General features: G+C 44.5%; 1 protein-coding gene across 3 annotated transcripts in view; it reads left to right on the top strand.

The window, feature by feature from the left end:
- The first annotated feature begins 789 nt into the window (after window positions 1-789).
- The window catches only part of LOC147449575 (DEAD-box ATP-dependent RNA helicase 10-like), an 81,716-nt gene continuing 55,932 nt past the window's right edge, over window positions 790-26,573 (top strand). For 2 of the 3 annotated variants that reach the window (XM_086521987.1, XM_086521986.1), the window contains exons 1-2: window positions 792-1,059; window positions 1,140-1,263. In XM_086521987.1, the coding sequence (XP_086378113.1) occupies window positions 915-1,059; window positions 1,140-1,263 (269 nt within the window). In that variant the 5' untranslated portion in view covers window positions 792-914. Of the gene's footprint in view, window positions 1,060-1,139; window positions 1,264-26,573 lie in introns of all 3 variants that reach the window. The other variant, XM_086521988.1, reaches the window with a different exon arrangement.

The raw sequence follows: 26,573 nt of genomic DNA, 5'->3' as shown, positions 1-26,573 counted from the left end.
AGTCACATTTATTGCGCCAAAAAGGGAACTTGGCCCTCATCCCCCCCCCTCCCCCCCCTCAACCACCAAAAAAAAAAAAAAAACTAGACTCGGGGACCTTAGCACGAAGGAGCTGGTAAGCTTTTTAGTTAAAATCGAGTCACTTTTCAATTAAAATCTAGTGTTGTGTGTGTGAGAGAGAGAAGGATAAGAAGAACATAGGTTTTTATTATTATTATAGCAAAACTCACAATTATGAGTGAATTATATTGAACAGCCCAAAAAATTACAAGGTCTTGTCATGCTCTTGATGAGCCATGACATCATCTAGGGACTATAATTACATCGGCTATCAGGGTAGTCACCCCCACCAACCCGTCGCCTCCTCCGATACACAAGGTCCATAAAGTTGTCCTTTTGAGATCTTTTATTTACCGATGGCCAAGATTTTCCCCCGTCCTAGGCATTCCATCTGCTGACAACAATCCACAAGTAGTCCTAGACCAATCCTCCGAGTGTTGCTTACACCTGAGCGTCCATATTAGCACTTTGCTTTCTTGAGTAATTTTTGCAAAGCTTGCCACCTCCGAAACTCCTTCTAACACACAGCGGTTCTTTGTCTGCCATACATTATGTAAGAGGAAGTATCCGACGATTTGAGTGCTGACGAGGAGGGTAGGACTTCTTGAATTCTTGCCTCCAAGGAATAGGTCAGTCTTGAAAAAACTAATTTTCCATGTTCTTTTTCAAGACTAATTTTCCATGTTCTTTGGACCCACTTGCATATTTTCTCAGCGACGCCTTTAACGTTGTAGGAACAGAGATTTTAACGTTGTAGGAACAATCCCAAGAGTAATCTCTCTTAGAATCCAGCCTTTGTAAAATTCGAGCTTTTCCCCTATTCGATCGTCGCAGGCAAATAGGGCACCCACATCATGCAGGCCTCTTCGATCGTCGCAGGTGAAGATATGGGATTTGGAGACTTGGGAGTGTGCGATCAGCTAGTGAAAGCTTGCCTTGCTCTTGGCTGGAAGGAGCCTACTCCAATTCAAACAGAAGCCATACCTCTCGCCTTGGCTGGTAAGGAGAACCATTTATTATCCACAGTATCCAAAGACCTAAAGAAGCCTCATTGTAAGAGATATATGCTCTGTTTGCAGGAAAGGATATCATCGGTCTTGCACAAACTGGGTCAGGAAAGACGGCAGCGTTTGTCATCCCCATCCTTCAAGTCTTACTTGAAAAATCACATCCTTTCTTTGCATCTGTGTTGTCTCCTACGAGGTACTATGTTGGTTCTCTATTATTGCTCATTATTGCAAGAAAATAAGGCTAGGCATGCAAACAAGTAGTTACAAGATTTCCGACATGCATCATGGAAGGGAACTGAATAGAATGAGTAGTTGTGGTGGATGGAAGTAAGTCCATTTTGTTTTAGTTCAGCGTTTAGAAAAGGTTTGTTTTTTGGTGTGGGGGGGGTGGGAGAGAAGAAGAAGATTGTTTTAACGTAGTAGGAAACTATCCCAAGAGACCTTAAAGATCGATCTGATGAGGAGAGTTGAACTCAAAACCTGTTATTCAAGAGGGGGGGAGAGAGATGTAAGGTGTGAGCTTTGTCCTAGAGTCCTAGAGTATGGGAACCTAATTTGCTTGAGTGATAATCTAGCCAACATACACTCACTTGTGTGCACGGTGTTTCTCTTTCATTTACCATAGCTAGCATGATCCCCTATTCCCTTCAAGTGGTATCAGAGCTCCAGGTTATGCTAGCTAGGTTTGTCGTTATGTGTTAAAGTGTTAGTGAATAGCATCTGCATTAGATTGATTAGCATTTCTTAATTATCGTTACGGGTCCATTGGCATTTTCATAACTAGTTACGTCTCTCACTCATTCAGCCTTAATCTAGCTATGTGTGGCATGTCCTTGGCACACCAAGGGGCCACTACCCTCCACGGCTAGGTAGGCTTGATTAGGGAGGGGTCCGGGGATTAGTATCTTTTTTGTGTTTGTTATTCAAGAGGGGAGGGAGAGAATGTAAGGTGTGAGCTTTGTCCTGGAGTCCTAGAGTATTGGAACCTAATTTGCTTGAGTGATAATCTAGCCAACATACACTCACTTGTGTGCACGGTGTTTCGTTTTCATTTACCATAGCTAGCACGATCCCCTATTCCCTTCAAGTGGTATCAGAGCTCCAGGTTATGCTAGCTAGGTTTGTCGTTATGCGTTAATGTGTTAGTGAATATGCTCTCCATTAGATTGATTAGCATTTCTTAATTATCATTACGGGTCCATTGGCATTTTCATAACTAGTTACGTCTCTCACTCATTAAGCCTTAATCTAGCTATGTGTGGCATGTCCTTGACACACCAAGGGGCCACTACACTCCATGGCTAGGTAGGCTTGATTAGGGAGGGGTCCGGGGATTAGTATCTTTTTGGTGTTTGCATTTAGAACATACTTTGTGTCGATTTCTTGCTAATTTGCATCTTCAATTATTTTCATCAAATTTGTTTTCTCCTTGCATCATCCACATTGTTTCGAAGTGCTTCTCACTATCTTTCCGTAGAGCCTCCAAGCTCTGAATTCTGAGCCGAGGAACCTCTCTAAGCTTCATCCCGAAGTTTGCTATTATTAGGTGTGTGTGTGTGTATATAAGTCGAGTTTGTAATCTCTATTTTCAGCTATCCTCACACAACAAAGCCTTGAGATCTTGTGGCTTAGTTCAATGACCCTATTTTGAGGGCGTGGACGAAGTCGTGTGCTCAAATTGGTAAAGCTAAATTGGAAATAATGGGAGGACTGCGGAGCTATCCTTAAATTGAATTTTGAAGTTCGGCGGGTCTGCAAGCGGTGAATCACACGTGCGCTTGCGAGACGGACGCAAAGCTTTTCGCGCCATCAACCCTGCAAGCGGGAGATCCCACGCCGATCCCACGTCACCCGGACATGCCCAAACCATCAAAATGCCATAGTGCCATTTTAGGTCCTATGGGGGTGAGTCCCGCGGACTCTCGCTTGTCAAACACCTCAGCAGAGGGTCCATTCCCGCGTGCAGAAGCTCCTGAGCATCGAGTGCTTCTATGCAAAGGCCCTTTCCCACGGCTTGGGCCTGAGCTCCCCACATTCCCAAGGCTCCAACCCTTTAGGGTGCAATCCTACGAGCAGGCCACCAAGGCTTAAAGGCTAAAGCCTCCAAGGCAAAGCACATTCAAAGCTCTCAAAGAGATCCAAGTGGAATTATAAGGCTCAACAAAGGCATTTCACCAAGAGCCGGTTCCTGCATGAGCTAAGCAAGCCTCATGTCAACGGAAACCCCCTATTCCCATGACCTTGGTTCTGAAGAGCTTCGAATCATTGGCCCAAAGGGGTGCATCAAAGGCTCAAGGCAAAGCAAGCATTCGAAACTTTGTTGTGAAGAGGGGCTTCACCCAAAAGGTGAAGAGAAATTTTAAAATACGCATTAAAATTGAAAATCTTGCAGCCAAGCACAATTCCTTGCAATGTATGATTTTATATCTATCATCAAGGATATGAGCATGTGCTCATGTACGGAGTTGCAGACATTGGCCTTCGAGAGTCTCCAGACTCCCAAGTGTAAAGACCGCTCCAAGGCCCTATGGGGAAATTTCAAAATTCACTTCGAGAGGAGAAAAATCGGCAACAGCGTAGGAAGAAACACTTACGCCAAACATCCTACTCATCTGTTGGACATACCACATGTTTGAAAGATTACTCTCTCTCTCTCTCTCTCTCTCTCTCTCTTTAATACAACTTATAACATTACTATTACTGTCTCAGTGTTGGCTGTCTTGCACACCACTATGGTGTTGATCTACTGCTGTGGTGCTTTCATACCCCGCTAAAACTGTATATAGTGATAGCCATTTTTTGGCTCTTTGCATTAGCAGTTCTTATACATCAGTATTTTTTCATTGCACTTGTTTTTTCAATAAAGCCCGATTGCACAATAAAAGGGGGAAAGAAGCACTTGTTTGAGGGGAGGATACGAAGACAAAGACCATGAAGCAATTGAAGACAAAGCATTGAAGAAGTCAAAGGTGCTCTTTGTTAGACTCACACCACTTCGCTGCTTTACAGGTCTAGGGCATACATGCATGGCTAGTGTGCCTCCGGGTTGGCCACCCTTTGCATATGCATTTTCTCTGCATTGTTCGGCCGTCCACTTTTGGGCCGGCCGTCCTCATATTACATTTATTTCTTGCTGGGTCGTGGGGGATTTTTCCAGGCTTTGCCCTACCTCCCCTTGGGCACCTATTTATGGGGCTAGGAGGGTACCCACTTCCACACTATTTGGTTATTGTGTATTGGGTCTTCTTGCTCTGGTAGTCAGGGGGGATTGATCGCCCCCTCTTCACTATTTGTAGCGTTTGTGGTCTACTCTCTCTCTCTCTCTCTCTCTCTCTCTCTCTCTCTCTCTCTCTCTCTCTCTCTCTCTCTCACGCTTTCGCACATGCGCACTAACACTCTTGGATTAGAGCGAAGCGGACATTTTTCAAGATTTTGCTCTTGGATTAGAGCGTTGTTTTTTGCTCCTAGATTGGAGTGTTATACTGTTTGTCTTTGTCACAAAGTGATGACGTGGCGGACAGCAAAAACCCTAATTTCTGCCAGAAACCCTAAAATTCTTGCAAACCCTAATTTCTACCAAAAACCCTAATTTTTGAAAATCGCGGAGGCGAATTATTTTATATATATATATATATATATATATATATATATATATATATATATTAAAAGCAGGCTTGCTTTATGCTGTTAAGTTGCGTAGATGGCGCTGTTAGAAGTGGAGATTGGGACACATTTTCCCATTGACGAATGTATGGCCTTCTGCAGGTTGAGAGTATACAATCAGTCAAGAACTAGGTTCCTTTACTCGTCTCGTAAAGCCGGCTGCCAATGCAAGGTCGGAGATAGCTTTCCAACCGAGTTGCCTATCCGTCCACGCAGAAAGCCAATGACGGCAAGCAAACCAAACAATATATATATATATATATATATATATATATATATATATATATATATATATATATTTTGGGGGGAAATTTTGAGCGACGTAAATCTCAGCTTTTCGCTTTGATTTGGGAGAAAGAAAGAGAAAAAGAGGACTTGCTTTTTACTGACTCTCATTGAGAGAGAGAGAGAATCTGCTTTTGCTTTCAAGCTTTTGGGGCTCTGCTTTTGGGCATCCCTTGTAACCTTTAAATTAGTGGTGAGGGCTTCACTTCTCAGAGCATCTGGACGGAGAGTCTGAGAGTGAAACCCTACCGCTCTCTTGTACTTTGATGATTGATTAATACAAAAAGAAATACCGAGAGGGACGCTAGTCTTTGGGGCCAATATCTCTAGGCACGGAACTCCGCCGGGCCAGTGCAAATCTATTGTGATCTGTGAATTGTTTTGAAGTGGTTATTTGGTGCTGTCGCGGTTGATTCTTGACTTGGAGTGTCCAAGTCTGTTACAGTGGTATCAGAACACGGCCGATTTCTCTTCTACGGGAAATCCAATCCCCCAATTTTTTTCCGCGGCACCTATGGCTTCAGGTAATGATCAGTCGACTCCCTCTGCATCTGGAGATGCAGGCAGGGATCACAACGAAGATTCCGGCAGAGAGTATGGCCCGCCTTGACCTACTTAGGCGGAGTGGCAAGAGATGGAGCGTCGCCAGTTGATCGGCGATGCAACAAAGATGATGCTCAATTTTGCCAAGGACCCGAAGATGGAAAAATATATGAACCAGACCTCATTGGAAGAGGTACAGATGGAGTGGCAGAGAACCACACCACCACTCCTGAAACCCGCTCTCAAGAAACCTTCTGCCTCCAAGAAAATATACGGAGAAGGAACTGGAGAACGTGGTTGATGCACGGATTGCTCAGCTTTTTGACGCGCAAAAGAAAGCCAAAAAGCACGGCAAAAAGTAGAAGAAAAGCACTGACTTTCTAGGTTATTTGGGTCGTCGGTCGACTTTTGACAAGGCAAAGAAACAGAACAAGCGTGTTCGATTTGAAGGAGTACCCAGTTCTTCTTCTTCTTTTGATAGTTCTTCTAGCTCCTCAGATTCGCGCGAAGAAGACAGAAAAGGTAAAAAGCGAAGCAAGAAACAAAGCTTCGGAAAGGGCAAGAAAAAGGCAAAGAAGGCTACATCTCGCCCAGAGACTGACAGGTCTACTGAGGACTCGTCTACAGACAGCTCAGATTCCGATGACGGAAAGTTTTATGCGAACAAGAAGAATTTTTACAAAGCCAACCAGTATGACTTTCTCGAAGATAAAAGCAAGGAAGTTCGAGAGTTTAAGGAAGGTGGCCACTCGATCAAGTTTGATACTTTTCAAGATACTCAGATGCTTCGAAGGCTTTGTCTTTTATACAGTAGTTTGACATCGCTTTCGCGGGAGGACGCTATTCAGAGCACTCCAAGATTCGGAGAGCTACCTCTTACCTTAAGGGAATGTTCGTACTTGGTGGTCCACGCTTCTTTTAACAAGAGTGCGCGAGTTAAATGGCTGAAATTTAAGAAGTTTTTTATTTCTTCTTGGTTGACGCAAGAATATGAACGAGATGTACGAGCTGCTTGGAACCATCTTCGGATGACCAAGAAAGATACAATCAATGCTTATTGTGCAAGATTCTGGAGCTCTTTTCTACCCGCCTCTTCATTCAAGAAGATCTCGTTCAGAGAACAGATTGAGCGGTTTACCTTGGGTCTACCTACAGAGATCCGAGATCACTGCTTGGAACAGAAGTCAGCTTCTATTCAGGAGTTGATGAGTCATGCGAAGCGGGGCTTTGCCATTCACTCTGTGTCACAAAACGGGAGCGTACACGAGCACTTAGAAAATCTGAAAATTATAATTCTTTGAAAACATGAGAGAAGGGAGAAGATCGACACAGTATTGGGGACCAGAAGATGGGCTAGTCCCCCCCCCGTAAAGAGTATTCTTTTATTCAGGGAGAATTCTTATACAAGCACGAGAACCCGAGGAAACCCCTCCGTTCTGTAATCTTAGACCTAAAGGTCGTACTTTCCCGTAAAGGGCTTGGGCACAAGGCCGTTCCTTCCCGTAAGGGACTTAGGCGTGAAGCCGTACTTTCCCGTAAGGGACTTAGGCACAAGGCCGTTCCATCCCGTAAGGGACTTAGGCGCGAAGCCGTACTTTCCCGTAAGGGACTTAGGCACAAGGCCGTTCCTTCCCGTGAAGGACTTAGGCGCGAAGCCCTACTTTCCCGTAAGGGACTTAGGCGTGAAGCCGTACTTCCCGCGAAGGGTCTTCCCGTGAGACGGGAGAGTCTTGCAAAACAAACCACACAAAGCAACAATTCTCAGTGCGTATCAACACCTTATACCTGTCGCTCCTTGCTCGGAGAATCGACCTCCGTACTCAGTCGTCACGCGAACACTTGCAGTTTCCGTCGCCAGTCTCTGCTCCAGAATCCTAGCACTGGTGCTTTTCTGCTGCTTCCGGCTCTTCCAAACTGAAACGTTGGCTACCCTTTTATAGGGTCTGACACCCGGCAAGAATAGGGGTCAAAAAAGCAGAGCTTGGCGCTCCTAGAGAGAGGAGAGAGAAAATCGCGTTTTCTAGAGAGAGGAGAGAGAAAATTGCGTTTTCTAGAAAGAGGAGAGAGAGAGAGATCGCAAATCAGCCCCCTGCATAGCTATTAGTGCTGGCTTTTTTTATAAGAGCCCTGCTTGCTTTATTTTATTAATAAAGGGGCCGGTCACTTAAAAGTGACCGGTTACTTTATAAAATAAAGTGTGAACCTGTTCAAACTTTAAAAACTCACTCAGTTAGTGAAAACAATGCTACACGGACACATTCCAGGCGTCCCCGGGTGCAGGACACGACACAAATGCAATGCAGACACAGACTCCTCGCGGGAAAACATCTGTCCTCCCGCGATTGTTCCTGCTTTTCGTAAAAAGCCTCATTGAACCCATCTTTATTCTTGTGCTTGCGTTCTTACGCGTATTTTCTTACTCAGTTCGGATTTCCTCCTTAGACCCTTAGTGTGTCCCCTTACCGATGAACCTGTCACCCATCTTGTGACTCATCAGGGACCACCATTACATGGTCTTCTTCCACCGAACTAACAGGCCAACTCCTTCACGGTGCTTCTTGTCACCCATCATATGACACACCAGAGTCGTCTGTTTCCTGATGGCTTTTCTTACAGATTTGTGATTCCTTAACTTATTAGTTAACTTGTGCACATTTCTTATTAAAGTCCTAATTCTATAAAATAGAAATTAGAAACAAAATAGTCAAATTAGTTTCATCCCTCTCACTTATAAACAGTTATCTTCAACTGTAGAGGTTCAACTGAACTTCCGGGGAGAAACCGGAAAGATTCCAAATCTTACTCAATAGTGAGTTGAGCTAGTCCTTTCTCAAAGGAGAACTTAAAAATTAAATAAAATTCAAGAATTCAATACTTACCTTACCGGTTCATGTCCTTCCTCTAGTACCTCGAGGATATCCTTCACCATTCATCAAACTTACGAGCCATGTAAGAACTCGTCATTCGCGTCTTTCCAACAGATTGGAAGTTTCCTTATCCGAGAATCTGTTAACTCAATTCCACCTTCTCAATCCCGAGAAGAATCATCCTCCTAAAAATCAATTTAGGTCTATGTCCTTGCGCATAATCTTGCGCTATTAGTCCTGAGGATATTAAACCTCTTGTGTCCTCCCGCATAGGGCATGTCGAGAGCATTAAGCTCATGTGAATCTTCCTGTGGCAGAGAAAGTGTGCCACCTTACCAAAGTAAGTTCTTATTCCGGGCCTTTGCTTTGGGTAGGCCAATTGTTTTGATCCAAAGTTTCGTTATCCGAGACTCTGTTAACTTGATTCCGTTTTCTCAAATTCGAGAAGAATAATCTTCTTAGAAATCAATCTAGGTATCTATCCTTGCGCATAATCCTGCGCTGTTAGTCCAGAGGGTATTAAACCTCTTATGTCCTCCCACATAGGGAATGCTCAAGTCATAGAGCATTAAGCTCGATGTCTTTCTTTCACAAACAAAGTTTGCGATCACCTTAAAGAAGGTTCTTGTTTCGGGCCATCGCTCAACGTAGGCGAATGGTTTCAATCTGAAGATTCCTTGTGCACGGCGGTACTTCCTTCCAATTTTTTCCTCCTGCAAGTTATTATCACCAGCAGTGTTTTCCTGACACCCATGAGCGTCTCTTTCTTGCAGACGCCATCTTTGCAAGCATGTAGGACTCCTCGCAAAATCTTAGGCAGATAAAATTCTAGCCATATCATTCTCTGAACATAAGTTCAAACTTGGCCCACTTAAGGGTGAACCCGCTTTGGATCTCAAGGATGTGCTCCCATATGTGGTTAAGGTAATTCTTACCATTTTAAAATGGTTGGCGAATTTTACTCTTACGAACATAATAGTTCGAATTTATTCCAGCAGCGTGTAAATGGTACTTGACCTGCTCATGGAGAAACATATACCGCAACCAAAAGTTGCTACTGTAATCATAGAAGCACATAGCGTACTCAATAATCAACGACCATCAGAAAACCTCTTCTCTGTAGAGAATCCTTCTACCGAACACATCTCAAATAGAGATTCTCGTGTCGGAATATCCTTGCGCATAAAAAGGCGCTCAACCGAGTATAACAAACTCTCGTCCAGTTCCTTGGCATAGGTCTGCATCTTCGTGTGTTATCCATGTACCCAAAGGTGTACATAATTCTTAAGCTGTGTTAGAGTTTTGGTGAACCTGGGAAATTACCTTCCCTTCGTAAGATCCTTAGAGCGAAGACGCTCAACTTGACGATCCCTTGGCTCGATCTTAGAGCAAAACCCGCTCATTAAATAACTAGGATTTCAATCCTTGGATTCCTCGAGCACAGGCCATAGTCATCGCTTGTTCCTTCTCTCATAAAGAGAGTGTTCATTCATTTGTGCGAAAAGCACTACCATGTCCTCCCTGACCGGGTAGGGGGGTGTGGGCTTAAAGAGTATTCAAGCTTAATGAAAGCTTTTCTTTGCTTGGAATCTCGGAATGGTTCCTTCCTTTCTGCCGTCCTAGTCAGGGCATGGCATCCCTGCAACTCTTTTCCGACTCTGTTTCCTGAGTCCTGTTCGTGCAGAATAACTCCGCTTTCTTGGACACGAAGTCCTTTCCTTGGGAATTTCAACTTCCGGATCACATCTTGAGAGTCTACCTCTCTTCAATCCGTGGATCTGCTTCCCGAACTTGGGTATGAAACCCTTGGGCTGATTTGGCTCTAGTTCCTCAGAGCACTTTTATCTTGCAGAGGCTCATGCCTTCCTCTGCTCCTACTCCCTCACGAAGAGGAAGTACACCTGCAATCAAATACTTAGAGATCATAACATAAAAATCGTACCTTTAAAGTCACGATGCTCGTAACGCAACTCGGTTCTTGAAAAAGTAATTCCCCGGAAGAGATCTCTGCATAGAAAATCCTCTCTTCCAATCCTACACCCAAAAGAGGTGTGTTCTCTGGTTCCTTCTTGTAAATCAGCCCTGTCTACGACGTTTATGGGCTGAAAACAGAGAAAAACAGCAGCTTGTCGCGATGAAAACACGCTCCGTAGGCACTTCTTCGCGAAGAAGCTCGCGCACTGGGTCTTGACGACATATGGTACACTTGGGGCAGCCATGGGCATCACCGGCGACGTCTTCTTTACGGCTGAAATCTGCAGCAACATCTCCTCCTTGCAAAGATTGGTCTTCCCTTACCGGGTAGGGAGTGTTGGTTTGTAAGGTACTTAAGCTTGATAAAAGTTGTTCTTTGCTTGAAAGCTCAGAATGATTCCTTCATAATTTCCTACCCGCACTAGCAGGCAATTTGTTGGAGAACTACCGGATACCAGATCAATCATGGGCCTTCCGGATGGTTAAGCAAAGCAGTTCATCGTATAAAACAATGTTCTGACTCAACCCTACTCTCATAAAGACTCGAGAGTGATTGTCCTGGTTAGACACGTGCATATGTCGTGCATAAAAGCAATACGCATTTTATGAGTTCCTCAAAGATTTAACTTTGATCAAAGACCTGCCCTCTCACTTAAAGTTCGAGGGTCTTTTGTTCAAAATCTCACGCTCGTGTTCCTATTGGGCAAACCAATCCCAATCTTCTTGAATGCCCTCCTCAAAGCGTAGAGGAAAAAAAAAAATTGTCGGAGAATTCCGTCTTGAATTGTTGTTGTAAGTTCCTTGCAGAGCTTTGGTATACCACCAAGTACTTGCAATCCCGTGGAGGTGTTTGGTCACATGCTTCACCTTCGACACTTCTCAGAAATTGCCGTTTGCAAAGGCAACTTCAAACTGTCGAATAAAAGCGGTAGCTTTCAGGACATCTTCCCTTCCGTCAAAAGTATCAAGCTTGACTGGAGTGTTCCTAGGTCTAGAGACCTTCTTCATATCCTTCCCGAAATGACGGGATTTCTTGGCTATGGCTCTCGATTGATGTTCATGGATATCTTCTGGGTTTTGAAGTATCTTGAGCATTTCGCTCCTCAGATTCTCTAGTTTCTTGAGCATCATGCTCTTGTCGCCTTCTTAGAGAATCCCAAGTCTTGTGTCGCCTTCTTGCAGAGAGAATTTTTTTTTTCGAACTCTACGAGCTTTTCCTGCAGGACTTAGGTTTCCGCCTGCTTCTCTCTTGGCTTATCATGGCTTCTTCCCGTATCTTCCCAGAGTCGCCCTCCTTTACAGAGAAGGAGAGGAGACCATGCTCTGATACCACTGTCACAAAACGGGAGCGTACACGAGCACTTAGAAAATCTGAAAATTATAATTCTTTGAAAACATGAGAGAAGGGAGAAGATCGACACAGTATTGGGGACCAGAAGATGGGCTGGACCCCCCCCCCGTAAAGAGTATTCTTTTATTCAGGGAGAATTCTTATACAAGCACGAGAACCCGAGGAAACCCCTCTGTTTTGTAATCTTAGACCGGAAGGTCGTACTTTCCCGTAAAGGGCTTGGGCACAAGGCCGTTCCTTCCCGTAAGGGACTTAGGCGCGAAGCCGTACTTTCCCGTAAGGGACTTAGGCACAAGGCCGTTCCTTCCCGTAAGGGACTTAGGCGCGAAGCCATACTTTCCCGTAAGGGACTTAGGCACAAGGCCGTTCCTTCCCGTGAAGGACTTAGGCGCGAAGCCCTACTTTCCCGTAAGGTACTTAGGCGTGAAGCCGTACTTCCCGCGAAGGGCCTTCCCGTGAGACGGGAGAGTCCTGCAAAACAAACCACACAAAGCAACAATTCTCAGTGCGTATCAACACCTTATATCTGTCGCTCCTTGCTCGGAGAATCAACCTCCGTACTTAGTCGTCACGCGAACACTTGCAATTTCCGTCGCCTGTCTCTGCTCCAGAATCCTAGCGCTGGTGCTTTTCTGCTGCTTCCGGCTCTTCCAAACTGAAACGCTGGCTACCCTTTTATAGGGTCTGACACCCGGCAAGAATAGGGGTCAAAAAAGCAGAGCTTGGCGCTCCTAGAGAGAGGAGAGAGAAAATCGCGTTTTCTAGAAAGAGGAGAGAGAGAGATCGCAAATCAGCCCCCTGCATAGCTATTAGCGCTGGCTTCTTTTATAAGAGCCCTGCTTGCTTTATTTTATTAATAAAGGGGCCGGTCACTTAAAAGTGACCGGTCACTTTATAAAATAAAGTGTGAACCTGTTCAAACTTTAAAAACTCACTCAGTTAGTGAAAACAATGCTACACGGACACATTCCAGGCGTCCCCGGGTGCAGGACACGACACAAATGCAATGCAGACGCAGACTCCTCGCGGGAAAACATCTGTCCTCCCGCGACTGTTCCTGCTTTTCGTACAAAGCTTCATTGAACCCATCTTTATTCTTGTGCTTGCGTTCTTACGCGTATTTTCTTACTCAGTTCGGATTTCCTCCTTAGACCCTTAGTGTGTCCCCTTACCGATGAACCTGTCACCCATCTTGTGACTCATCAGGGACCACCATTACCTGGTCTTCTTCCACCGAACTAACAAGCCAACTCCTTCACGGTGCTTCTTATCACCCATCATATGACACACCGGAGTCGTCTGTTTCCTGATGGCTTTTCTTACAGATTTGTGATTCCTTAACTTATTAGTTAACTTGTGCACATTTCTTATTAAAGTCCTAATTCTAGAAAATAGAAATTAGAAACAAAATAGTCAAATTAGTTTCACTCTAGCAGTCTGACCTACCCCATAGATGAGGCCATGACACAACGAGCCGAACAGACTTCTGGGAATGAAAGTAGAAAGAAAAAGAGCAACCCAGAGAAAAATGATGCATGACCCAAGCTTACTCCTGAGGAGAGATCTCGCTTCATCAGAGAGGGGAAGTGCTTTGGATGCGCGGAACAGGGACATATCTCCGCGAAGTGCCCTAATAAGGCACAGAAAGAACAAAATGATAACGACGACGACAGGCCTGAGAGTTCGAGAGAAGCTGAGGAATGTGGCAGAAAAGGCAGATAGAAAAGCAGAACTGGTACCACATGGCGTGGGACTTGCACCGAATCTAATGAATGAAAGTACAAACTTTGCCGCTTTTGGGGCAAAGTGAAGGATCAGGAAGCTCTTTTGAAGGAGCCAAGGCCAACTTCTTTTCACTTGGAATTGGCGGCTGGATTTGGAATTACGCCTGACAGACTGACGCCACAGGCGGAGGTAGTTCGATTGGCACCCGGATGGGATGTTGCCATTACACTGAGCATTGGCAGACTTTGTTTGCAATGACAGGGGTGTTCAGGGCACGCGAGTGACGTTCTACTCAGGATCCCTTGGTACCACAAGAACTACGCCGTGGTTTGACTACCGGGCCGAGAAAGCGACTTTGATAAATGAAGGGCTTAGAGATTGTACTTGATGAACTTCAGTTTCTTACTCATTCTTTTGGGAGAGAACTGAATGATGGATAAAGGTTGAATATGTTTTGACCTGATCAAAAGAACACCAGGATTTTTCTCCACACTCATGCCGATTGCTTTTCAGAGGGCCTGAAGATCAAACCATTGATCTGATACCTGGAAGCACGCCACCGAATCGGCCACCTTACCGTGTGAGCCGAGTACAGAATGAAAAGATTATGAACCTAATGAAAGACCTCTTGGAAAAGGGTCTTGTCCAGCCTAGTACTTCACCGTATTGCTCTCCAATGTTGTTGGTTTTGAAGAAAGACGGATCTTGGAGAATGTGCATCGATTATAGCACTCTCAACGAAATCACCATCAAGAACAGCTTTCCGATTCCTAGGATCGATGATATACTCGACAAGTTACAGGGACCCTCGTGCTTTAGCAGGATTGACTTGAAGAGTGGATATCATTAGATCAGGATAGCGCCAGGAGATGACTACAAGACAGCTTTTTGGACGACTTTTGGGTTATTTGAGTTTTTGGTGATGCCTTTTGGCTTAACCAATGCTCCTGCGACATTTAACCGGATGATGGACTGGGATTTTCGAGAGTACAGGCTATTTGTTGGCACTTTCTTTGACGACATCATTGTTTTCTCCAAGAATGAGGTAGAACACAGAAATCATCTGCTTCAAGTCTTTCAGGCATTACGAGATCACACGTTAGTGATTAATGCAAAGAAAAGTGAATTTTTCCTACCAGAGCTACACTTTTTGGGATACATTGTGTCAGCAACATGAGTGCAAATGGACCCGACCAAGATAGAGACTATCCGTGATTGGCCCGATTTGAGGAAAGTCCATGAAGTTAGAAGCTTCTTGGGACTGTGTTCGTACTACAGGCGGTTCATACGAAAGTTTGCAGAGGTTGCTTCCCCTTTGCATATCTTGACACAGAAAGGAGTACCTTTCTCGTGGGGACCCACAGAGGTGACTGCCTTTCAGACATTGAAAGAGAAATTGACTACAGGACCCGATTTGACTTTATCGGACTTGCAGAAGTCATTTGAAGTATTTTGTGATGCTTGTGGTCGTAGTCTTGGTGCGGTCTTGATGCAAGAAGGCCATGTCATAGCTTACGAGAGTCGTTTGTTCTCTAGGCCGGATATGACAACACAGATCTATGAGAAAGAGCTTTTGGCGGTTATCCATGCTCTTACTCAGTGGCGGCATTACCTACTCGGAGCGGATTTTACTGTCTTTACAGACCATCAGAGTTTGCGCTACTTGTCACAGAAGCAGCTTTCGGAAAAGCAGATGCGGTGGGCGAACATCTTGTCACAGTTCCACTTCCAGATTGTCCATGTGCAGGGACAGAAGATTGTGGTGGCAAATGCTTTGTCTCGGAAACCGTTGGTTCTGGCTATTTCCGCGATACATCATAGGAGCTTCGAGGATATGGTCGATCAGTATGCCACAGATACAGATTTTGCAGATATTTTCACACGGATACGGGATGGGGAGACAGTAGCTGGATACTCCCTTCGGGAAGGCTAGTTGATGAAAAAGACTATGTTGTGCGTTACACAGCCGTTGAGGGAAAAGGTTATGACTGAATGTCACTGTCCACCTTTTACGGGTCACCGCGGCATTGCTACCACCATGAAAGGGGTAGAGAGATATTTCTTTTGGGCGGAGACTCAAGAAGGATGTGGAAGAGTTTGTGCGCAGTTGCTTGGTATGCCAGAAGGTCAAGTTTGACAGGCATAAGGCACAGGGATTGTTACAGCCTTTACCCATACCCACCCGCCCCTGGGAAAATATTGAAATGGATTTCATTTTTGATCTCCCGAGAACACAGAATGATCACGAATCACGATGATTTTCCGACTACATGGCACGTCTGAGACGATTGTCTCCGACAGAGACCCGAGATTTATGAGTTTGTTTTGGAAGGCAATTTGGAAGAACATTGGCACGCGGTTGCAGTTCTCGTCATCGTTCCACTTGCAGACTGACGGGCAATTTGAGATTGCCAATTCAGTGATTTTAGATTTATTGAAGTCTTGTATCTTGGATCAGAAGACTCGATGGAAAAAGAACTTACCTTTGGTGGAATTTGCCTACAATAACACGATACACTCGTCGACGGGGAAGGCGCCATTTGAGATTGTTGAAGGTGCTGCGAAGGTTCCACCCTGTCACAAAATGGGAGCGTACACGAGCACTTGGAAAATCTGAAAATTATAATTCTTTGAAAACATGAGAGAAGGGAGAAGATCGACACAGTATTGGGGACCAGAAGATGGGCTGGCCCCCCCCCCCCCCGTAAAGAGTATTCTTTTATTCAGGGAGAATTCTTATACAAGCACGAGAACCCGAGGAAACCCCTCCGTTCTGTAATCTTAGACCTGAAGGTCGTACTTTCCCGTAAAGGGCTTGGGCACAAGGCCGTTCCTTCTCGTAAGGGACTTAGGCGCGAAGCCGTACTTTCCCGTAAGGGACTTAGGCGTGAAGTCGTACTTCCCGTAAAGGGCCTTCCCGTAAGACGGGAGATTCCTGCAAAACAAACCACACAAACACGCGATAACAATTCGTATGGCGAATCCACAATAGATACCTGTCGCTCTTGCGCGGGAAAAGCGACTTCCGTGCTTCGTAGTCTCACGATCTCTTGCGGCAGAGTCTTCTCTTGCTGATGTTGGTACCTTCCGTGAGTGAGGGCATGTGGTGCTTTTATAGCTCCCTGGCCAAGGCACAAATAACTGCTCGCGTAGAGATCGCGGCTTTTTTTTTTTTTTTCCCCCCGCGTTGTTCTACCCGAAATAGGGAGAGAGAATTCGCTGGCTGGTTTTGTTGCTTTATCTTCTAAGTGGTTGCTTTATTTTATTAATAAAGAGGCCGGTCACTTAAAAGTGACCGGTCACTTTATAAAATAAAGTGTGAACCTGTTCAAACTTTAAAAACTCACTCCGTTAGTGAAAACAATGCTACACGGACACATTCCAGGCGTCCGTCGGTGCAGGATACGACATAGATGCAATGCAGACACAGACTCCTCACGGGAAAACATCTGTCCTCCCGCGACTGTTCTTGCTTTTCGTAAAAAGCCTCATTGAACCCATCTTTATTCTTGTGCTTGCGTTCTTAGGTGTATTTTCTTACTCAGTTCAGATTTCCTCCTTAGACCCTTACTGTGTCCCCTTACCGATGAACCTGTCACCCATCTTGTGACTCATCAGGGATCACCATTACCTGGTCTTCTCCCACCGAACTAACAGGCCAACTCCTTCACGGTGCTTCTTGTCACCCATCATATGACACACCAGAGTCGTCTGTTTCCTGATGGCTTTTCTTACAGATCTGTGATTCCTTAACTTATTAGTTAACTTGTGCACATTTCTTATTAAAGTCCTAATTCTAGAAAATAGAAATTAGAAACAAAATAGTCAAATTAGTTTCATCCCTCTCACTTATAAACAGTTGTCCTCAACTGTAGAGGTCCATCTGAACTTCCGGGGAGAAACCGGAAAGATTCCAAATCTTACTCAATGGTGAGTTGAGCTAGTCCTTTCTCAAAAGAGAACTTTAAAAATTAAATTAAACAAAATTCAGGAACTCAATACTTACCTTACCGGTTCATGTCCTTCCTCTAGTACCTCGAGGATATCCTTCACCATTCATCAAACTTACGAGCCATGTAAGAACTCGTCATTCGCGTCTTTATGAGAATCTGTTAACTCAATTCAACCTTCTCAATCCCGAGAAGAATCATCCTCCTAAAAAATGAATTTAGGTCTATGTCCTTGCGCATAACCTTGCGCTATTAGTCCTGAGGATATGAAACCTCTTGTGTCCTCCCGCATAGGGCATGTCTAGAGCATTAAGCTCATGTGAATCTTCCTGTGGCAGACAAAGTGTGCCACCTTACCAAAATAAGTTTTTATTCCGGGCCTTTGCTCTGGGTAGGCCAATTGTTCTGATCCAAAGTTTCGTTATCCGAGACTCTGTTAACTTGATTCCGTCTTCTCAAATTCGAGAAGAATATTCTTCCTAGAAATCAATCTAGGTATCTGTCCTTGCGCATAATCCTGCGCTGTTAGTCCAGAGGTTATTAAACCTCTTGTGTCCTCCCACATAGGGAATGCTCAAGTCATAGAGCATTAAGGTCGATGTCTTTCTTTCACAAACAAAGTTTGCAATCATCTTAAAGAAGGTTCTTGTTTCGGGCCATCGCTCAACGTAGGCGAATGGTTCCAATCCGAAGATTCCTTGTGCACGGCGGCACTTCCTTCCACTCTTTTCCTCCTGTAAATTATTATCACCAGCACTGTTTTTCCCTGGCGCCCATTAGCGTCTCTTCCTTGCAGACGCCATCTTTGCAAGCATCTAGGACTCCTCGCAAAATCTTAGGCAGATAAAATTCTAGCCATATCATTCTGTGAACATAAGTTCAAACTCGGCCTACTTAAGGGTTCTCCCATATGTGGTTAAGGTAATTCTCACCATTTTTTAAAACGGTTGGCGAGTTTGACTCTTACGAACATAATAGTTCGAATTTATTCAAGCAGTATGTAAATGCTACTTGACCTGCTCATGGAGAAACATATACCGTAACCAAAAGTTGCTACTGTAATGGTAAAAACACATAGCATACTCAATGATCACGACCATAAGAAAACCTCTTCTCCGTAGAGAAACTCAAATTCCTTCTACTGAACACATCTCAAATAGAGATTCTCGTGTCGGAATATCCTTGTGCGCAAAAAGGCGCTCAAGAGAGTATAACAAACTCTTGTCCAGTTCCCTGGCATAGGTCTGCATCTTCGTGTGTTATCCATGTACCCAAAGGTGTACATAATTCTTAAGCTCTGTTAGAGTTTTGGTGAACCTGGGAAATTACCTTCCCTTCGTAAGATCCTTAGAGCGAAGACGCTCAACTTGACGATCCCTTGGCTCGATCTTAGAGCAAAACCCGCTCATTAAATAACTAGGATTTCAATCCTTGGATTCCTCGAGCACAGGCCGTAGTCGTCGCTTGTTCCTTCTCTCATAAAGAGAGTGTTCATTCACTTGTGCGAAAAGCACTACCATGTCCTCCCTGACCGGGTAGGGGGGTGTGGGCTTAAAGAGTATTCAAGCTTAATGAAAACTTTTCTTTGCTTGGAATCTCGGAATGGTTCCTTCCTTTCTGCCGTCCTAGTCAGGGCATGGCATCCCTGCAACTCTTTTCCGACTCTGTTTCCTGAGTCCTGTTCCTGCAGAACAACTCCGCTTTCTTGGACACGAAGTCCTTTCCTTGGGAATTTCAACTTCCAGATCACATCTCGAGAGTCTTACCTCTCTTCAATCCGTGGATCTGCTTCCCAAAAGTGGGTACGAAATCCTTGGGCTGATCTAGCTCTAGTTCCTCATAGCACTTTCTCCTGCAGAGGCTCATGCCTTCCTCTGCTCCTACTCCCTCACGAAGAGGAAGTACACCTGCAATCAAATACTCAGAGATCATAACATGAATGTCGTTACCTTCAAAGTCTCGACGCTCGAAACGCAACTCGGTTCTCGAAAAAGCAATTCCCCGGAAGAGATCTCTACATAGAAAATCCTCTCTTTCAATCCTACACACAAAAGAGGTGTGTTCTCGGGTTCCTTCTCGTAAATCAGCCCTGTCTACGACGTCTATGGGCTGAAAACAGAGAAAAACAGCAGCTTGTTGCGATGGAAACATGCTCCATAGGCACTTCTTCGCGAGGGAACTCGCGCATTGGGTCTTGGCGACATCGGGTACAATTGGACAATCATGGGCATCACCGGCAAACGTCTTCTTTGCGGGTGAACTCTGCAGCAGTATCTCCTTTTTGCAAAAACTGATCCTCCCTTACCGGGTAGGGAGTGTTGGTTCGTAGGGTACTTAAGCTTGATAAAAGTTGTTCTTTGCTTGAAAGCTCAGAATGGTTCCTTCATAATTTCCTACCCGTACTAGCAGGCAATTTGTTGGAGAACTACCGGATACCAGATCAATCATGGACCTTCCGGATGGTTAAGCAAAGCAGTTCATCGTATAAAACAATGTTTCAACTCAATTCGATTCTCATAAACATTTGAGAGTGATTGTCCTGGTTAGACACATGCATATCTTGTGCATATAAGCAATACGCAGTTTATGAGTTCCTCAAAGATTTAACTTTGATCAAAGACCTGCCCTCTCACTTAAAGTTCGAGGGTCTTTTGTTCAAAATCTCACGAGTTAGATTGAATTCCCTTACTCCAAACTTTCTCTGGATAGCAATGTATCCTTCGAGGAGAGGTAACAAAAATTCGTTGTTTCTGTGTTCAATGGTTCTCGTCCCACTGCGGGGATTGTATTCTATGTACATCAAGGTGTACACTTTCAGCTTTTATTGCTGACTCCATCATCTGTTGCAAAGTATCTTGCAGATGGGTTTACAAAATTCGGGCAAAAGTCCTTCGTTAAATTTGTTCATCTTTCTCTCCTCAGAGAGGATCAAGAATGGACCTACCTTGGCAAGAGTGAACCGCTACTTGCTTTGACTCGCTCGTGTTCCTATTGGGCAAACCAATCCCAATCTTCTTGAATGCCCTCCTCAAAGCGTAGAGGAAAAAAAAAAATTGTCGGAGAATTCCGTCTTGAATTGTTGTTGTAAGTTCCTTGCAGAGCTTTGGTATACCACCAAGTACTTGCAATCCCCTTGAGGTGTTTGGTCACTTGCTTCACCTTCGACACTTCTCAGAAATTGTCGTTTGCAAAAGCAACTTCAAACTGTCGAATAAAAGCAGTAGCTTTCAAGACATCTTCCCTTCTGTCAAAAGTATCAAGCTTGGCTGGAGTGTTCCTAGGTCTAGAGACCTTCTTCATATCCTTCCCGAGATGACGGGATTTCTTGGCTATGGTTCTCGATTTATGTTCATGGATATCTTCTGGGTTTTGAAGTATCTTGAGCATTCCGCTCCTCAGATTCTCTAGTTTCTTGAGCATCATGCTCTTGTCGCCTTCTTAGAGAATCCCAAGTCTTGTGTCACCTTCTTGCAGAGAGAAAAAAAAAATATTTCAACTCTGCGAGCTTGTCCTGCAGGACTTAGGTTTCCGCCTGCTTACTTCTCTCTTGGCTTGTCATAGCTTCTTCCCGTGTCTTCCCAGAGTCGTCCTCCTTTACAGAGAAGGAGAGGAGACCATGCTCTGATACCACTGTCACAAAACGGGAGCGTACACGAGCACTTAGAAAATCTGAAAATTATAATTCTTTGAAAACATGAGAGAAGGGAGAAGATCGACACAGTATTGGGGACCAGAAGATGGGCTGGACCCCCCCCGTAAAGAGTATTCTTTTATTTAGGGAGAATTCTTATACAAGCACGAGAACCCGAGGAAACCCCTCTGTTCTGTAATCTTAGACCGGAAGGTCGTACTTTCCCGTAAAGGGCTTGGGCACAAGGCCGTTCCTTCCCGTAAGGGACTTAGGCGCGAAGCCGTACTTTCCCGTAAGGGACTTAGGCACAAGGCTGTTTCTTCCTGTAAGGGGCTTAAGCGCGAAGCCGTACTTTCCCGTAAGGGACTTAGGCGTGATGTCGTACTTCCCGTAGAGGGCCTTCTCGGAAGACGGGAGATTCCTGCAAAACAAACCACACCAACACGCGACAACAATTCGTATGGCGAATCCACAATAGATACCTGTCGCTCTTGCGCGGGAAAAGCGACTTTCGTGCTTCGTAGTCTCGCGATCTCTTGCGGCAGAGTCTTCTCTTACTGATGTTGGTACCTCCCGTGAGTGAGGGCATGTGGTGCTTTTATAGCTCCCTGGCCAAGGCACGAATAATTGCTCGCGTAGAGATCGCAGCCGTTTTTTTTTTTTTTTTTCGCGCTGTTCTACCCGAAATAGGGAGAGAGAATTCGCTGGCTGGTTTTGTTGCTTTATCTTCTAAGTGGCTGCTTTGTTTTATTAATAAAGAGGCCGGTCACTTAAAAGTGACCGGTCACTTTATAAAATAAAGTGTGAACCTGTTCAAACTTTAAAAACTCACTCCGTTAGTGAAAACAATGCTACACGGACACATTCCAGGCGTCCGTCGGTGCAGGATACGACATAGATGCAATGCAGACACAGACTCCTCACGGGAAAACATCTGTCCTCCCGCGACTGTTCTTGCTTTTCGTAAAAAGCCTCATTGAACCCATCTTTATTCTTGTGCTTGCGTTCTTACGCATATTTTCTTACTCAGTTCGGATTTCCTCCTTAGACCCTTAGTGTGTCCCCTTACCGATGAACCTGTCACCCATCTTGTGACTCATGAGGGATCACCATTACCTGGTCTTCTCCCACCGAACTAACAGGCCAACTCCTTCACGGTGCTTCTTGTCACCCATCATATGACACACCAGAGTTGTCTGTTTCCTGATGGCTTTTCTTATAGATTTGTGATTCCTTAACTTATTAGTTAACTTGTGCACATTTCTTATCAAAGTCCTAATTCTAGAAAATAGAAATTAGAAACAAAATATTCAAATTAGTTTCACACCCTTCTGAGCACGAAAGATAAGATCTTTGAAGCTGATGAATATTCGCGAGATCTGGATACGGCTTTTGGCAAGGTTCGCGAGACTTTGAAGAAGTCTCAAGAACGACAGAAAAAGGCAGCGGATCGCCATCGTCGCGACTTGAAATTGAAGGAGGATGATTGGGTGCTCTTACTTTTGAGAAGGCACGCCTACGAAAGAAAAAGGGAAAGGAGAGGCTTTTTTTCCAAAGCTTAGTATGAGATACTACGGACCTTTCCGGATCACTGACAAGATAAATGATGTCTCCTTCCGATTGAAACTTCCAGATACTTGGAGGATTCATAATGCATTGCATGTGAGTCTCTTGAACCCTGTTAAGGGTGATGTGCCTGATGAGCAACCGGAAGTGGAAGAAAACGAGGAGATCCTTGTTCCTGAACAGATTTTGGCACATAACGATACTAAGAAAGGTAAAGTCCGAAGGCGGTTCTTGGTTAAGTTCAAGAACTTTCCTGCATTTATGCGAAGTGGATGGAGGAGGAGGACCTAGCAGATACTCCTCGGATTGTGAAACTTTACCTCGATGTTTTGGTTTAGCATAGTCTACTCCAAACGGAACCCAGAAACTCAGCTTGGCCGAAGATCTGGTGCAGTGGGATTCACAAGAGGGGAGTTACTCCGCTCCTTTGTCAACAGATGCCTCGATTTTGATACTAAAGTCACTGATGTCTCTTTGAGCTTCAGGGATACTGAGAGCTGACAGTATTCTGTTGGATGACCTTATGAAATGGAATTCCTGATAATGATACTAATTTGTTCTTGACTTCTTGTGAGTGCAGGAATTGATAGCCGAAATGACTGCAGCATTTTTGGTCTGATTGATCTCAAATAGACATGGTTGCAATAGGGGTTAGTCAATCGAACATTGATGAGGTCCCGATTGGACCTAGATGTGATTGCTAGCTACATTGCCGATAAATCATGGTCTAAGATCCGAATGAATGTTGAATGTCATGTGATGTCCTGTGATGTGACTATCGATTCTGTACATTTGCTAGATGTGTGTTCCTAGTACGTAAGTACTAACAGTCAGTGTCTGCTAAGACGGTTTATGGCTTTTGTCGGTTTTGCATGCGTAATCGCGGTCGATTACAATGCTTTCAAGAGGGGGGTATGTCACAAAGTGATGACGTGGCGGACAACAGAAACCCTAATTTCCGGAAATCGCGGAGGCGGATTATTATTATTATTTTTTGGGGAAATTTTGAGCGAAGCAAGTCTCAGCTTTTCGCTTTGATTTGGGAGAAAGAAAGAGAAAAAGAGAACTTGCTTTTTACTGACTCTCATTGAGAGATAGAGAGAATCTGCTTTTGCTTTCAAGCTTTTGGGGCTCTGCTTTTGGGCATCCCTTGTAACCTTTAAATTAGTGGTGAGGGCTTCACTTCTCAGAGCATCTGGACGCAGAGTGTGAGAGTGAAACCCTACCGCTCTCTTGTACTTTGATGATTGATTAATACAAAAAGAAATACTGAAAGGGGCGCCAGTCTTTGGGGCCAATATCTCTAGGCATGGAACTCCGCCGGGCCAGTGCAAATCTATTGTGATCTGTGAATTGTTTTGAAGTGGTTATTTGGTGCTGTCGCGGTTGATTCTTGACTTGGAGTGTCCAAGTCTGTTACAGTCTCCTGGATTGGGGATATATGTTGTCTGTGCTCTTGGATTGGATTGTTGACTTTCTTCATCAAGTTGTAGCTCAAAGTTCCAAGGGTAGGATTCCTCTTGTATTGACATCCTTAGTGGATACCATGTGTCATCTTTAATGGATAAAGAACCTTCATTGTATTGTCTTAGTCCAAACCTCAAGGGGAGGATTGTAAGGTGTGAGCTTTGTCCTAGAGTCCTAGAGTATGAGTCAAGGAGGGAAAAGGTGGAATTATCCCACATGTATTGGTGCAAAGATGTAGAGCTACTTAAAGCTCATTTCATGAATGAATAAACCAAGTCTATTTTGCATTATATCTCTCTCGTTTATGGTGATCTTGTGATGGCTTAACAACAACTCAAGATCGTGTTTATGAGTCCAAGTTATTTGATCTTGGAACCTAATTCGATTGAGTGATAATCTAGCCAACACACATTTACTTGTGTGCACGATGTTTCTCTTTCATCCACCATAGCTAGCACGATCCTATTCCCTGTGAGAGAGAGAGAGAGAGAGAGAGAGAGAGAGAGAGAGAGAGAGAGAGAGAGAGAGAGAGAGAGAGAGAGAGAGAGAGAGAGAGAGAGAGTATTATGGATCAGGAGCACTGGCTAGATGGGACAATTGTCCTCCAGCATCTCTACATAGCTGGTCTAAGGCCTCATTGCTAGCTACGGTTCTATCAAGATTCAATTGGTACAAGTCTTTTGCTTTTCTTGTAGGAGTTGGTGGGGAATGTCAGTGGGGTGTGCAAGACAATTTTACATGGTTGCCCCATGGACAAACTTGTAGATATTTGGGTTTTCATGTTTGCATTGATATGTGTTATGTCACAAACTGATAACGTGGCATGCTAATTAACGGACAAATGCTGAGGGGACGCATAATAAAACTGTCCCAACTTATGGATTATTGCCGAGGGGCCTAGAGTGACACTAGGAAAATAAAAAGGGCTTGCGAAGAGGCTGTTGATGTGGTAGGGCTTACGGATTTCCGCGAATCCCGCTGGCTGTACGGATCTTCGCAAATCGCGCTGGTTGCTTTTGGGGCCTCCTGCTTTTGAGTTTGAAGCTTTTGGGGTTCTGGCATCCCATGTAATGTTTATAAGTGGCCTTAGGGGCTCATTCCTCACAGCATCTGGATGCAGAGTCTGAGAGCGAGCACCCGCGGGCTCAATTGTACTTTGCTCAAAGTACACAGCATTTGGATGCAGAGTCTGAGAGCGAGCACCCGTGGGCTCAATTGTACTTTGCTCAAAGATTAATATAAAAAATAAATACCGAAAGGGGCTCCAGTCTTTGGGGCCAATATCTCTTGGCACGGAACTACGCCGGGCCGTGTTGACTCTCTTTTGTTTTGTGAGTTATTTTGAAGTGAATCTCTGCTGTGTCGCTTCAAAATCTTGACTTGGGGTATCCAAGTTTGTTACAGTGGTATCAGAGTACGGCCAATTTCTCTTCTATCGGGAAATCCGATCCCTTATTTCGTGACACTTATGGATTTCGAAAAGAGTCAGTCGACTTCTTTTGCATTTGTTGATGTGAGAGGAGACCACGCAAAACATTTAAACGAATTAACAGAAGAAGAGTACGGGCCACCTTGGCCTACCCGGTATGAACTTCAAGAGATGTAGCGTCGACAGCAGGTTGATGAGTGCACAAAGCAGATGTTTGAATTTGCGAAAGACCCTCAGTTTGCAAAATTTTTGTCTAGCAATCCATCGTTGAAGTGCACACTCAGTGGCAGAAAGCCACAAAACCACCGATCAAACCGGCAATCAAGAAACCTCCTTCTCTGAGGATGTTTACAGAACAAGAACTTTAAGAGGTGGTTCAGACCCAGATCAGTCAGCTTTTGGACACGAAAAATCAATCCAAAATGCAATTGAAAAAGCGCAAGAAGGGGACTGACTACTCTGGTTATTTGGGCTGTCAATCTTCTTTTGCATAGGCAAAAAACAGAAGCAGCGTGTACGCTTTGAAGGACTACCCAGTTCTTCTTCTTCCTCTTCTTCTAACAGTTTTTCTAGCTCTTCTGACTCGAACGAGGAGGACAGAAAGGGCAAAAAGGAGCAAAAAGCAAAGCTTCGGAAAGGGCAAGAAAAAGGCAAAGGAACTCCGATTCCGCCCAGTTTCTGCTAGCTCTACGGAGGAGTCATCCTTTGATAGTTCGGACTCCAATGACCATATGTTTTATGCAAAGAAGAAGCACTTCTACAGAGCCAACCAATATGACTTCCTCGAAGACGAACAAGAAAGCAAAAGAATTTAGAGAAATTGGATAGTCGATAAAATTTGAATCCTTTTCTGGATTTCGAGATGCTCCAAGGGCTTTGGCCTTCATCCAGCAGTTTGTGTCACAAACGGGAGCGCATAAATTATAAAATATACTCGGGTAAATAGAATTTATCACTTAATATTGAAGACAAAAGATATAGAGAAATAAATAGAGAGAGAGAGAGAGAGAGAGAGAGAGAGAGAGAGAGAGAGAGAGAGAGAGAGAGAGAGA

Source organism: Adiantum capillus-veneris, chromosome 10, assembly GCF_014529385.1.
Source record: "Adiantum capillus-veneris isolate H3 chromosome 10, ASM1452938v2, whole genome shotgun sequence".
NCBI classification, from domain to species: Eukaryota; Viridiplantae; Streptophyta; class Polypodiopsida; order Polypodiales; family Pteridaceae; genus Adiantum; species Adiantum capillus-veneris.
This window is presented reverse-complemented; position numbering and strand designations above follow the sequence as displayed.